This window comes from Acomys russatus, chromosome 1, assembly GCF_903995435.1.
Source record: "Acomys russatus chromosome 1, mAcoRus1.1, whole genome shotgun sequence".
Classification (NCBI taxonomy): Eukaryota; Metazoa; Chordata; class Mammalia; order Rodentia; family Muridae; genus Acomys; species Acomys russatus.
This window is the reverse complement of record NC_067137.1, coordinates 108,584,332-108,598,104: the sequence shown is the minus strand read 5'-3', so window position 1 is coordinate 108,598,104 and position 13,773 is coordinate 108,584,332. Positions and strand designations below refer to the sequence as shown.

The 13,773-nt window shown below is 46.8% G+C and overlaps 1 protein-coding gene across 1 annotated transcript in view; it reads right to left on the bottom strand.

Annotated features, from left to right (window-relative positions):
• Kcnk13 (potassium two pore domain channel subfamily K member 13) overlaps positions 1–7,654 on the bottom strand; it is a 90,040-nt gene extending 82,386 nt beyond the window's left edge. The window contains exon 1 of the mRNA XM_051150453.1: positions 7,227–7,654. Within this exon, the coding sequence (XP_051006410.1) occupies positions 7,227–7,560 (334 nt within the window). The 5' untranslated portion in view covers positions 7,561–7,654. The remainder of the gene's footprint in view (positions 1–7,226) is intronic.
• Positions 7,655–13,773: the final 6,119 nt, after the last annotated feature.

The window sequence follows — 13,773 nt, the reverse complement described above, 5'->3', positions numbered from 1 at the left end:
GTATGCCTACAGTTCCAGCACTTGGGAGACTAAGGCAGAAAAGTTTGCTGCAAGTTTGAGGCTCGCCTGGACCACATAACAAATTCCAAGAGCCTGGACTACAGAGTAAGATCCTGTCTCAAAAACTAAGAAATGAAGGAAAGAAGGGAGAGAGGGAAGGAGGGATGAAGGGAGAAAGGAAAGGACGAAGTCAGGAAGGAAGGAAGGAAGGAAGGAAGGAAGGAAGGAAGGGTCTGGTGGCACAGGACTGTAATCCCAGCTACTCAGGAGGCCAAGACAAGAATCAAGACGAAGGCCAGACTAGGCTACAGTGATTTCTAGTTCAGCTTGAGCGATTTAACAAGGCTCTGTCTCAAAATGAAGAGAACAGAAAGGACTAGGAATACAGCTGGGTAACAGGAAGGAGGAGGAGGAGGAGGAAGAGAGGCGAGAGATGATGGTGATGATGAGGGTCCTTAGGGGCGTGATGAGGAAGGTCAGGAAAGGGTGGACTCTCAGCTACTAGATATGAGGATCCCAGGAAGGTTTGGAAATGGTTTTTCTGAAGAGTGTGAGACAAGGACTTGGGAGGCTGGAAGCTGGGGATGGTGGCCAAGAGGCTCTGCATTGTCCGGGAAAAGGCATCTCGGTTTTATCTACAAACATGAAGAATAGTGGTAGAGATGGCTTTTGGCCTTGGGTAGTGAGTTCTGTCTTGATCATTCTTAGAATGACCAAAAGAAGAACTCACCTGCCAGAGTAGAAAATCAACATTAAAGAGAAAACCAGGCATGGATAGAATAAAGAAGGACAATAGAAAAGAAACCAAATAGGAAATGTGCCAAGTTTTCATAAACATAGAAAAATACGGAGCTCATTAAAAATAAAAGTACAAAAACATGCTAAGTGGTTACTTAAATAAAAAATTACTCAGCTGGGCATGGTGGTATACATCTTTGATTCCAGCATGCTAGAAGGCAGCAGCAGGTGGATCTCTGTGAGTTTGAAGCCAGGCTGGTCTACAAAACAAGTCCAGGATAGCCAGGGTTACATAGAGAAACTCTGTCTCAAAAAACCAAAACCAACGAACCAACCAACCAAACAAACAAAAACTACTGATGATTCCAACTAGAGTGGTGGTTTAAAAGTCAACAAACATTTGCTCACCCGACACAGAACTTTAACTCCATGTTTAGATGTTTAAAATGGCCCATTGCATGCAGCATGAAGAGGGAACAAAGTTAGCATTTATGACAATAGCAACGCTATGCCAGTGATGGAGTTACTGGCAAAAAGTCTGATGGATGTATATGCCTGGAAACATAGTAAAACACTGTCATTCATGTGCTTATGAGAATTAAAGGCTGGTTAGGGGGTCAATGTTCCTTCCAGCTCCAGAAATGTGCGATCTAAGAGGAAAACTGGCTCGAATATATACAGGTTCTGGGACACAGAGAAATGTTCAAAGAAGAAAGCAGAGAATTGTACAACATGCACATCCTCTGATCATTATGTGATAATTTTAGCAATAAATCAAAGCATAATTACAGAGCCAACCTCACAGAACCTTTAAAAAGCAATCTTTTTGAATAACATTTGAAATGAGTTAAACAGCTACATAGAGAATGGGCGGGAATATTTATCTTAGCCACGGAAAGGATGTGAATTGTGAAAAACTAGGAAAAATACTCTGTCAATCAAATAAGTATTTTTTTCTACACCACATATTCAAATCAGTAAGAAGGTACTTGAATAAAAAAATTTCATCCAATTGATTTTCTCTGTCTCTGTCTCTCCCTTGTGTGTGTGTGTGTTGTGTGTGTGTGTGTGTGTGTGTGTGTGTGTGTGTGTGAGAGAGAGAGAGAGAGAGAGAGAGAGAGAGAGAGAGAGAGAGAGAGAGAGAGAGGAGAGAGAGAGAGAGAGAGAGAGAGAGAGAGAGAGAGAGAGAGAGAGAGAGAGAGAAGCTTCCTGCCATCTCATCACAAGGGAAGGGAGCCCTTAGCCTTGAAGAATGACCTTAACATAGGACAGAGAACCCCACGAACTCCTCAGGCAGTTTGAAAGCCACTTCAACGGTCAGGTCATTGGTTCAGTGTCACCATGATATCTAACAGCTGCTTAAGCCAAGGGAAATCCCAAGACACAGAAACACTGGGTACCAGTGTACCAAGAACTGACAGGAAGCATCAGGAAGTGACTCTGGGATCTGTGGGGAGACAGTGGTAGAAGGACAGATATTGCCCACCATCATGGTAATATGGTGGGGACTGGGAACCATGATGCTGGGAGGTGTCAGTCTTTTGTTACATGGCAGATTTCACTCAAACCTTGTCCTGAATTGGCAGACACTGGGATTCACAAACTTCCCTGCGATCTGCTGTTGTCATCGTTGTCGTCATCGTCATCATCAGCAGCAGCAGCAGCAGCATCATCAATCATCATTTTAGGGCTCCTTAAAACCATCACAACTGAGGAAAAGGGACATGGTATTCAACGGAGGACCAACTCCTCCTAGAAAAATGGGCCTCCAAGGAAGAAGAGGCTCAGGGGACAGTTCTAAGTGTCACCTTGAAAGGGAGCTCTACCTTACCTTCAGCTAAGTAACTTCCAACCCATCGTAGAAGCTCCCTAAGTTCGGGACCCCCTACTTCTCAAGGCAGAGTGTGGCCAGCGCTATGGGGTTTCTGTAAGAGCTAAGTGTGTACATACATGCTGTGTTTAGCCCTCAGAGGGCAGTCACATGATTCCACATTCATGGACACACATGTAAGTCTCAAGAGGGCACATATGACATCACATTAAAGGACGGAAAAAGCAGAGTGGTGTGTGCACAGGGCTAAAGAGGTGTTGTGATAGTCAGAAGGGCTGAGAGAATGCATTTCCCTATCTCAGGGTGACCGAGAATTCTTCGTGAACTAGATTAGAGTGACCTGCAACACCAAGAGGCGGCAAAAGTGGCAAGAGCTTCCTGTCATCCTGTCCCAAGGGAAGGAAGGCCAGAATTCTCTCTCCTGGTACCCAAGTTCATCTGGGGCGGGGACTTCACGTCCTCACAGCTGTCTGGCTAGCATGGTCTTAAAGTTAGATAGAGAATGCCTGTGGTGGGGCTGCTCTCTCCAGGGCTCAGCTGCTCCCCCAATGCCCCGCACCCCATGTTATGCTCATTTATGATCTCTGGTTTACTGATTACCAGCATCCTCTATCCCCCAAGGAAAGGAGATCAACAAAAGAAATGCAGGCATGATCAGACTAAGAACCCCAAGAGTTAATCAGGCTTTTAAAATTTTTTTTTAATTTTTATTTATTTTTTATTAATTTATTCTTGTTACATCTCAATGTTTATCCCATCCCTTGTATCCTCCCATTCTTCCCTCCCTCCCATTTTCCCATTATTCCCCTCCCCTATGACTGTTCCTGAGGGAGATTACCTCCCCCTGTATGTGCTCATAGGGTATCAAGTCTCTTCTTGGTAACCTGCTGTCCTTCCTCTGAGTGCCACCAGGTCTCCCTCTCCAGGGGACATGGTCAAATGTGAGGCACCAGAGTACATGAGAAAGTCATATCCCACTCTCCACTCAACTGTGGAGAATGTTCTGACCATTGGCTAGATCTGGGTAGGGGTATTGTCCTTGGCTGGTGCCTTAGTTTGAGCGGGACCCCTGGGCCCAAATCTGTCTATCATAATGTTCTACTTGTAGGTTTCTAGGACCCTCTGGATCCTTCTACTTTGCTATTCTCCCATGCTTCTCTCATTTAGAGTCCCAATAGGATGTCCTCCCCTCTGTCCCAGTTTCCTGGTAAGTGAAGGCTTTCGTGGGACATGCCCCTTAGAACACCAACGGCCCAGGCCTTAATGTCAACCTTTAAATAAATGAGACCTCATGAGGCTGAGAAGCTTCTGTAAGGCAGGAGACACTGTCAAGAGAACAAAGCGACAGCCTACAGACTGGGAAAAGATCTTCACTAACCCTACATCTGACAAAGGTCTAATATCCAAGATACATAAAGAACTCAAGAAATTAAACACCACCAAACCAAATAACCCAATTGAGAAATGGGGCTTAAAACTAAACAGAGAATTCTCAACAGAGGAATATCAAATGGCTGAGAAACACTTAAAGAAATGCTCAACCTCCTTAGTCATCAGGGAAATGCAAATCAAAACAACTCTGAGATTCCATCTCACATCCATCAGAATAGCTAAGATCAAAAATTCAAGTGACACCACATGCTGGCGAGGATGTGGGGAGAAATGAACACTCCTTCATTGCTGGTGGGAATGCAAACTAGTACAGCCACTTTGGAAATCTATCTGGTGCTATCTCAGAAAACTGGGAATAGGGCTTCCTCAAGACCCAGCTATTCCACTCCTTGGAATATACCCAGAAGATGCTCCAGCACACAACAAGAAAATTTGCTCAACCATGTTCATAGCAGCCTTATTCATAATAGCCAGAACATGGAAACAGCCTAAGTGTCCATCAGTAGAAGAATGGATAAAGAAACTGTGGTACATATACACTATGGAATACTAATCAGGCTTCTAAAGATGGCTCTCAGGATAAAGGGGAGATGCACCATGCCTGACAATTCAGAAGGAAACATAGGGCTAGAAAAGGGGGAGGGGAAACGGTGGTGGTGGGGAGGGGAGACCAGAGTGCTAGGGAGGGGGGAAAGAGAGTGGTGTCCTTCTGACAGGTGCTTCTTTGGGTGCCTGAACTCAGTAGTATCTTTCCCAGAGTCTGAAGAAGTCACACACTGATCACATGCTTCCTCCTTTCTCTCTGTGCTTTGAAGGGGTCAGGGTTGATGGTGGCTGGCATCCTCCTGGAACTGTCCGTAGTTTGGAGACTCTGAGTAATAGGTTAAGTTAGAGTAAGCGAAAAGAAACAGGAGCTGTCATGCCACTTTTGAATACAGAGCAAAAAAAGAGACAGTAAGAGGGGACCAGAAAGGACAGAAAGACAGAAGGCTCATGCCTGGGAAGACCTTAGGGGAGGGCTGTAGAGATCAGAAGCCCCAGAGCCACAGGGCAAGAAATAGCGTGTTTCCTTTGTATCATAACAAGACAACTTTAAGTTTCCTTAAAGAAAACATAGAATTTAGTTTTTCACTACTTGGCTATTGGACCAGTCTTCTTTGAAAAGAAAACCACTTTCCATGGGACCTGAAGAATTATTTGGGCAACAGCCACATCAAACCCGTCTCTTCTTCACAGAGAAAGGTGGGGAAAGGAAGAGATAACAGGCTAGATTTCAGAATTTTAAAAGAACAATTATTGAATATTAATATTAATATAATATCACATATAATATATATTACTATTAATGTTTATATTACTATGCAGGAGTCCAGATGCAACAGGTTCAGGTGAACACAGGACTGGGATGTGGGGTAGTGAGAGCGAGAGCTGTGTCCTGGACAGGAATCTGATACCACAGTCCTGAAAGTTTCCAGGTAGGAAATGAGTAACTGACGAGATTCCAGCTTTTCAGAACGGCCAGTCTCCGCATCGCTGTGAAGTTTTAGAAGGCAGCTCTCAAAGGAGTGAGCCTCTTGCCCTCCCTTGAGTGGGCACAAACTCTCACTGGCAGCTCTTGCTCCTCAGCTAGAACTCTAAGGTGCACCTGCCATTGTTCCCAGAGAAAAACATCTTAAAGTGCAGCTGGAACTCCTGCTGTGCCTGGAAATGGAGAGCCTCTCATCCTTGCAGGCTCTGGGTGGGAAAAGATGCTCTAAGCACAGGCACCGGGCAAGAAAGCACTCAGAAAAGCCTGAACTGTGAAACTGCAGAAATGAAAATAGTTCCTCTTTCTAAATGACCAACAGTGAACCTCGGAGAAAAAAAGATAGAACAACATGGGCTTGTGAGCTGGGTCACCAGGCTCGAAACACTTGAGTACAGCACCTGTGTCCCTAGTCATGCCGGTCTTTTTTTTTTTTTTTTTTGCCTTGCCATTCACTGGCCAGCTGAAGTCACGGGTTCCTGGCTAATCTTTCTAGGCAAATCAGGTCTATAGTTTGAGGCTCCTGATAGAACGCCGTCCACCCCCCACATACCCCACGTCCCCCACCTCTGCCGCTGCCACCGCTGCATGACACCTCAAGGTGGCTCACCTATCACCCATGCCACCTGCAAACACTTCTAGAGAGCACAGGGGCCCTGGCTGCTGAGTGCCCAGCACACACGTGCAGCTGCTGCCATGAGGTCGCGGGCAGTGGCTTCTGTGCCACTTCCTTTCTTCCTCTAGCCTTTCAGAGCCCCTCCCCTGCCACAGGCCTCTTTCTCCAGGACTTCTATATTACTTTCCCCAACCCACTCACTACTCAGCTACACATTAATGGTGAGCAGTCTTGGGGGGCGGGCGTGTGCTGCACAAATCCTCCATTTCCCATCTCATTCTGTAGGGGAATAAAGGCGTCACCGATGGTAGCCCACTACACCCTTCTCAAAATTTCCAGGGGGTCAGCTGCTCAGTTCTAACTTTTTATTTATTTATTTATTTATTATGAATATGATATATTCATATTAAGAATATGAACTATGATTCATCTGCATAGTTGTAACGTCTTATCTCTGCTCCATTTCATCCGCCACCGGGCCTTCCTAGCAGTCCTTCCCCTAGTCTAAGCTCAAGCCAGCTCAGGAACTTCTGGATTCAAGTCCCCTCTGCCCCAGAATGCATTGGGTGCCCTTTTAGTCCCTAGCCCAAACCATAGGAACTCAAACTGGCTAGACTCGGGGGCCACTTTCCTCCTGGTTCTTCCCGCAGGAAACACACCCTATTCTTTGAGCCCTATTTTACATTTCTCCCTCTTTCCAGGTAGGAATGCTGAGGGGGTCTCTGTAAGTTTGAAACCATGGTTTTCCTTTGAGCAGTGGCTTGTGCAGTCATCACTCAGAAAAAGCGTCCCTAGCTTTCTATCTCTGTGTAAATCCCCCCGCCCCGCCAGACTCCAATCCACGGACTCAGCCCTGTCTCCTGATTCAGACTGGCTGTCTACAAAAGCGCTTCTCCAATTTAAGAACCACTCACATTCCTGGCGACTGGTTAACAAACCGAGCCTGGTTCTGGTCTGGGGTAATTCCAATAAGCTCCTCGCTGTGTTTGGGATCCATTCACACCTGTTGGTCAGCCACAAAGGGATCCTTTGGTGCAACACCCCGGCGCCCAAGGATGAGATGCTGGGTCCTGCGAAGGCCCAGGAAGTAGAGCCACTGAAGAGTGACCAGCCTGCTCACTTACCTATGGTAGACACCACTGTGCCCACGAAGTAGAAGGCGCCGGTGAAGTCCCAGCGAGGGCGCACGCTGTCCACGCGGATGCCCGCCCTGGTGGCTTCCTCGTAGTGGCGGAGGAAGCCTCGCAGCTCTTCGCGGCTCAGGTTGTGGCCACGGCTGAAGTTGGCCAGGCGCTCTTCCCAGCGCTGCTTGGCCTGCAGCTCGTGAGCCAGCTCCAGCGCGGAGAAGACGGCGGCGCCGCCCAGCAGGTAAAGCACAAGAAGCCCCGCGAGCAGCAGGAAGCGCGCGTTGTCCTCATTCAGGTGGCCCGGGCTGCAGCCGCAACCGCGGCCGGCCATGGCACGGGAGGACAACCCCGTGGGGCCCGGTGCTCGCGGACCCGTGCCCACGCCCCTGGGAGGATCCGGCTCCGCCGACCCTTAGCCGGCTCTGGGTGCCCGTTAGCCCATGCCCGCCGCGCGCTCCCGGAGGCGGCGTGGATCACGGTTCCTGTGGAGCCAGCTCCCCACGTCCGCCTGGACTCGTGGTTTCGAATCCGCTTTGTCGCCGCCGCCTCCCCCGTCCGTTCTGGAGTTCTCCTTAAGGCTGAAGACCAGAGAATCGGGGCGCGGAGTCAGCTTTGGCTTGGTACTAGGGTGCAGGCGCCTGGGATTCACCCGGGCTCCTAATCCTGCTCAGATTGGGGAGGGGGCGTGGCGCACCTTCAAGGCAAACTCCAGAGAACTTGAATTCATCTTGAAGAAAAGGTCGTGTGTCAAGAGAGAACCAGCGGGTAAACTGAGCATCAAGGTTCGCGTTCCTTGGACCATCGCTTTCTAGTCTGTGATGGCTGGGGCACAGGCTGTCCGCTGTCTTCCGTGCCTCTCCAGGTGTTGTGTATTAGTGAAGATGTCCTGCCGGGCCTCTATCTTCCAGAATCGCCGGGGCTTAGAGGCTGGAACCAGGTTGGGACAGGCACACGGAAGCAGGGACAGTGAGAAGAGCCAGATCCGCGGGCTCGGATCTCCGCCAGGCACACAAGCTCCGCGGCAGCACGAGGGAGGGCCGCTATGGGGAGGAGAGCAGAGGGGGAGGTTGAAACAGCGAAGGAAGTTAGGAGCATCCTCCCAAGCAGTCTTCCTTGACTTCCCCCTAACCAGAGCCTCTAGGCCCTGCACTCGGCGTTCTCTGTCGCCACGTGTCCGCCCTGCCAGCCCTGCTCCCGGAGAGCCGGACAAGGACAGCAGCCAGAAGAGTTCCATCTCTTCCACCCGGGTTTCATTAGACAATCGGCTTCGTGGTTCTTGCGCAGTCAAAGGCTCAGCGCCGAGTGCTCCTAGCTACAGTATGCAAGCCAGCAAGCAGCAAGACTCTCCAGAGAACCTCTGGGGCACCCACCCAGAGACCCCCAACTTGCAACGAACGTAGGAGCTGCCGCCACCCTCAGGTCTCCCCTCCCCAAACGCACCTGCTCCGTGGGGTAGGTTCAGGATGGCCCCTGGGTCCGCTTCTCAAGCAACCTTACCCTGCCCAATGGGGGCTGGAAGCATTAGTATGTGCCCAGCGTTGCCTTCTCTGCGGGGAGTGCTCAGACACTGCAACAGGTGGAGCCCTGCTGCTGCCAACCGCAGCGATTCCACCCGCTGCCAGCCTCCTGGCCTCAGGGCCAGTCTCCTGCGCTCGTCTTCGCTGGCGCTCGCCCAGAGCTCGGAAGGCTAACCTCGGAGCAGCGCTGCTCCCACCCGGTGTGCAGATCCCCAGAGTGGTTGCCTAAGAGCAAGTCGAGAGGCTCGATGGTCTGCGTGGGTCCCTCTGGGGCCAGAAGAGGGCGCTGTGTGCCCTTTAGCCACACCTGGTCCCCAGAGGTTTACCCAGTCTGCACTGATGACTGCACAGGGAGCGAATATATCTGCGTGAAGGAATGGATTCATAGCCACCCGCGATCTAAATAGAATCTGTCTGCCTTTGGAAAGAGTGGTCCCAGGAGACCCACCCACGATGCTCGCCAGAAACAGAACTATTCTGTTGAATAGATGCAAATGTTTTTCGTGAGAGTAACTGGCAGTTCATCTTACTAATGTCTCCTGGAGAGGAATAGCTTTAGAGGGTACTGAGTACAGGCCCAGGGTGAGTATCCCAGTTATCTTTACTAGTTTAAGAAAAATGTCAAGTACATCAAACGTGAATTGTTCTACGATACCACACACCACCACTTAGGTTCTACAGCTGACAGTTTACTAGAGTCGAGCATAAACACGTACTGTACTGTCTCTTCCCACTCATCAACCCATTCAGGTAGGATGCGTTTTGAAAGGCTGTAGACATCCGCACACTTTCAACCCATCTCCACCCAGTACTGGTCATTATTAAGAGTTCCAATTGCTGGGAGGTGGTGGCACATGCCTTTAATCCCAGCACTCAGGAGGGAGAGGCAGGTGGATGTCTGTGAGTTCGAGGCTAATCTGGTTTACAAAGTGATTCCATGGCTACACACAGAGAAACCCTGTCTCAAAAACTGAGAGAGGGAGGGAGGGAGAGAGAGAGAGAGAGAGAGAGAGAGAGAGAGAGAGAGAGAGAGAGAGAGAAGAAAAAGGAGGAGGGAGGGAGGGAGGGGGAAGGAGAGAGAGAGAGAGAGAGAGAGAGAGAGAGAGAGAGAGAGAGAGAGATGAGGCATTCTTGAGTTTGGGGTACAATTTGTATATAATGACATGCAACTGTACCATTAGGTGAGTTATGACAAATATGTACATCTTTGGGAGCCAAACAGTTGTCTGCCTCCCATATCACTAAGTGCCACCAACTGATCAAAGGTCTCACAATATCTTCCTAGCAAATCCTCCCCCACATTCCTGCAGAGGTAACCACTAGTCTGATGTCTTTGTCTACCATGATTATTTCTCCTTTAGAGAACTTGGTTTTGCCTAATCAGGTGTCCGGACTCATGAGAACCATAGTTACATGCTTTGTGTGAAGTGTGTTTCTGAAGCATATCCGTGTTTACATGTCTCAGCCACCATGTCATTGGCTCTTCATTGTTTGGATATGCCATCATCTTATTCATGCTTTATGACAGAGACCAGGAATGTGGGAAATTCCATTTATCATAAATAAAACTGTTAGGAAACATGAATTCAATTAAAAAAAAAAACCTGTCAGTGACATTCGTATCAGCTGTTTGTGGATATGTTTCTTATCTCTTGGGCAAACATCCAGCAGTGAACTGCTGAGTCATAGGCAAGGATTTATTTAGCTCTGGAAGAAGCTGCCTGCTGACATCATTTCAAAGTAGTGCTACTAACCAACACTGCAGTGTCCACATCCTACAGATACTTGGCATTTTAAGCTCGCTGTCTACTGGCATATAAACTCATCTCATTGGGATTTTGTGGTTTCTGGATACCTAGTACATTGGACATTTGTATCTCTTTGTAAATGGTTGTAGTATTTGGCCCCACTTTAAAAAATTGGTCTTGGGACTGGGAAGATGCCTGAGTGCTCCGCGCTCATCACACAGGCATGAGGGCCTGAGTCAGCTCCCCAAAACACATATAAAAAGGTGGGCAGAGTGGTGGATAGCTGAAATCCCACACTCGCTGGCAGGCAGGGACAGGCAGGGCTGACTAGCCACGCCTCCCCAGCCAAATCAGCGAGTTCCAGTCAATGCTGACCTCTGGTTTCCACATGCACACATACAACACACACACACACACACACACACACACACACACACACACACACACACACACATCCCAATTATTAAAGTGTAGTGTTTTATGTATCTAGGTTTTTCCTTAGATGTATATTTTGCAGCTATTTTTTTTTCATCTATGGTATACCCACTTGTTTTAAAAAATGTTGCCTGACCAAAGTTTTTAACTTTAGTAAATTCCAGTTTTCCACTCTGTAATGTTTGATACCCTTGTGCATTAAGAAATTATTGCTGCTTTCAAGGTTGTACATGGTTTTCATTTCTCTCCCCTTGTTTGTATAGTTGGTCTGTACGGTACAGAGTTAATTTCTTTATTGCACACGTGAGAGTTAATTAAGGTTCATTTGGCCCAAAAGGGTATCTACTTAGTCTAATGCCATTTATCAAGAAGGAAAGTAGGAATGCATTCATTTCAGGAATCCCTTATTTTGTCTGCTATCCATTTACCCAGATGTTATGTGCCAATAAAAAGCATTTAATTTTACAGGTCTTGAAGTCATGAAACGCGAGGTCTCCAACTTAGCTCTTCTTTGTCAATATTTCTTTGCATGAAATGAATTGTTTCCATTTTAAGAATCAAAGAACTGTGGTTTTTAGGCAGACATTTTTTTTTTTAACATAGGCACAGAAAAAAGTCTATGCTATCTTCACTAAGACTGTGTTGACTTGCTTTGGGAAGAAGTGGCGTTTTGAGGATTCATGAGTGAGACCTATCTCTGCATCTATGTAGATCTCCCTAGTTGTTACTGTACAGAGATCTTGCACATCTTTTGTGAATTTATCATAAGGAACTTTTTGTTCTCTTGATTGTATTGAATATAGAAATTCAAATGTTTTATCTTTTCATGTTTTCCATTGCATCCTATAAACTTGCTGTGCTTATTGATTGGTTGTAATGGCTCTCTAGGAGTTTCTATGTATATAACTATGTCATCTGAAGCAAAGGTTCACTCAAATTAAAAAAAAAAATCACTCATCTCCTCCCAGTCCCACCCCCACACCTCATCCTCCCATTCCACACTTTCCTTCTTCTCAGACAGGGGAGGCACCCAAGGGGTACCAATCTATCTGGCACCTCAAGTCAAAGCAGGACTAAGCACATCCTCTCCCACAAGGAAGCGCAGCTAAGGGAAAAGGATCCAGGGGCAGGCTACAGAGTCGGAGACAGCCCCTACTCCCATTGCTAGGGGACCCATGTGTTGACTACACACATCTGCCTCATATGTATAGTCTAGGTCCAGCCCATGGATGCTCTCTGGTTTGTGGTTTATCTCTGTGAGCCCCCATAGGCCCACGTTAGTTGACTCTGTTAGTCTTTTTGTAGTGTCCTTGACCGTTCTGGCTCCTTCTATCTTTCCTCCCATTCTTCACTTAAAAAAAAATCTTGTCTGAACACCCCCACAAAACAAAACAGGCTTTCTCTGTGAAGCTCTGGCTGACATGGAATTAACTCTGTAGACCAAGCTGACCTCAAACTCAAGAGATCTACTTGTCCTCTGCCTCCCGCCAGAGTGCTGGAATTAAAGGTGTATGTCACCACTGGCCAGCCATAGATGCTCTTTTTGAAGGTGAAGACACTCCCCTTTATTTTTATTTTTCTGAAGTTTGTTCTTTTTCTTCTCTCTCTCACTCTTAAAAAAATAATAAAGCCGAGATGATTGTTGAATTTTGTCAAATGCTTTCTCTGTATCTACAATAGTCTTATGTTTTCTTTTCTTTCTTTCTTTCTTTCTTTCTTTCTTTCTTTCTTTCTTTTTTTTTCTTGGTTTTTCAAGACAGAGTTTCTCTGTGTAGCCTTGGCTGTCCTGGACTCGCTTTGTAGACTAGGCTGGCCTTGAACTCACAGTGATCCACCTGCCTCTGCCTCCCAAGTGCTGGGATTAAAGGCGTGCACCACCATGCCCAGTAGTCTTATGTTTTCTTTATTCTGTTAATATGTTGGATTTCACCAATTTATTATTTACTATTTTTATGGATAAACTATAAAAAGTATCAACATTTAAAAGCATGGCATTTTTGAGATAACTTTTACTTAGGACTGTATTCCATTTATATTTTTATTTTTTTTTACTTCTCTTTAAGTTTGCTTTTTGTTTTTCCAAGCTACTTATGGTTGGATGGCAAGACTACTGGTTTTTAGATTCTTACTTTAAGAGTTTTTTAATATTCACAACTACATATAATTTGTTTGGACTAAGTCAACCTCCCACCATTTTTTCCTCCCAACTTCATGTGCTCTTAAACAGACAGACACACAGACACACAGACACACAGACACACAGACTCCATTTCCCATTTAGCGGTGCTGTATGTGCATGGTCTGGGACCATCCATGTACCAGAGGATGGGTAGACTCAGGGACTCCATCCCTGCAGCCCCTCAGATAGGGGAGGGACTTCCTGAAGTCCTCTCCTGTCCATGCTGGGACTCTGGCAGGCTTGGTCTTGTTCCAGTCTTGTCCTTGTGGCCCCAGGCACTCAGTTCATGTGTGCGACTGCAGCAGCATGTTTGGCCAATGCTGTCTTACTATACTTGTTTCCTCTGGCTCTCACAGTCTTCCTGCTTCCTCTTCTGTGATGGAATCTTTGTCACTAACAATTCCTTCTACTTTAAGTATTTTCCTGTTAGTTCAATGCTGCCTTCACTCTCAACATTTATGGGGATGTAGTATTTTCATAAGATTTTGCTAAGATATTTTTCTCCTATCGCTTGTGAATCATATGTAAATATTTTGCTTATTTCATGTATACTCAGAGACTTTTTTTTTGTTGTTGTTTCCTTTTTTTTTTTTTTTTTTGTTTCTTTGAGACAGGATTTCTTTGTGTACCTCTGGCTGTTCTGGTACTTGATTTCTAAACCTGGC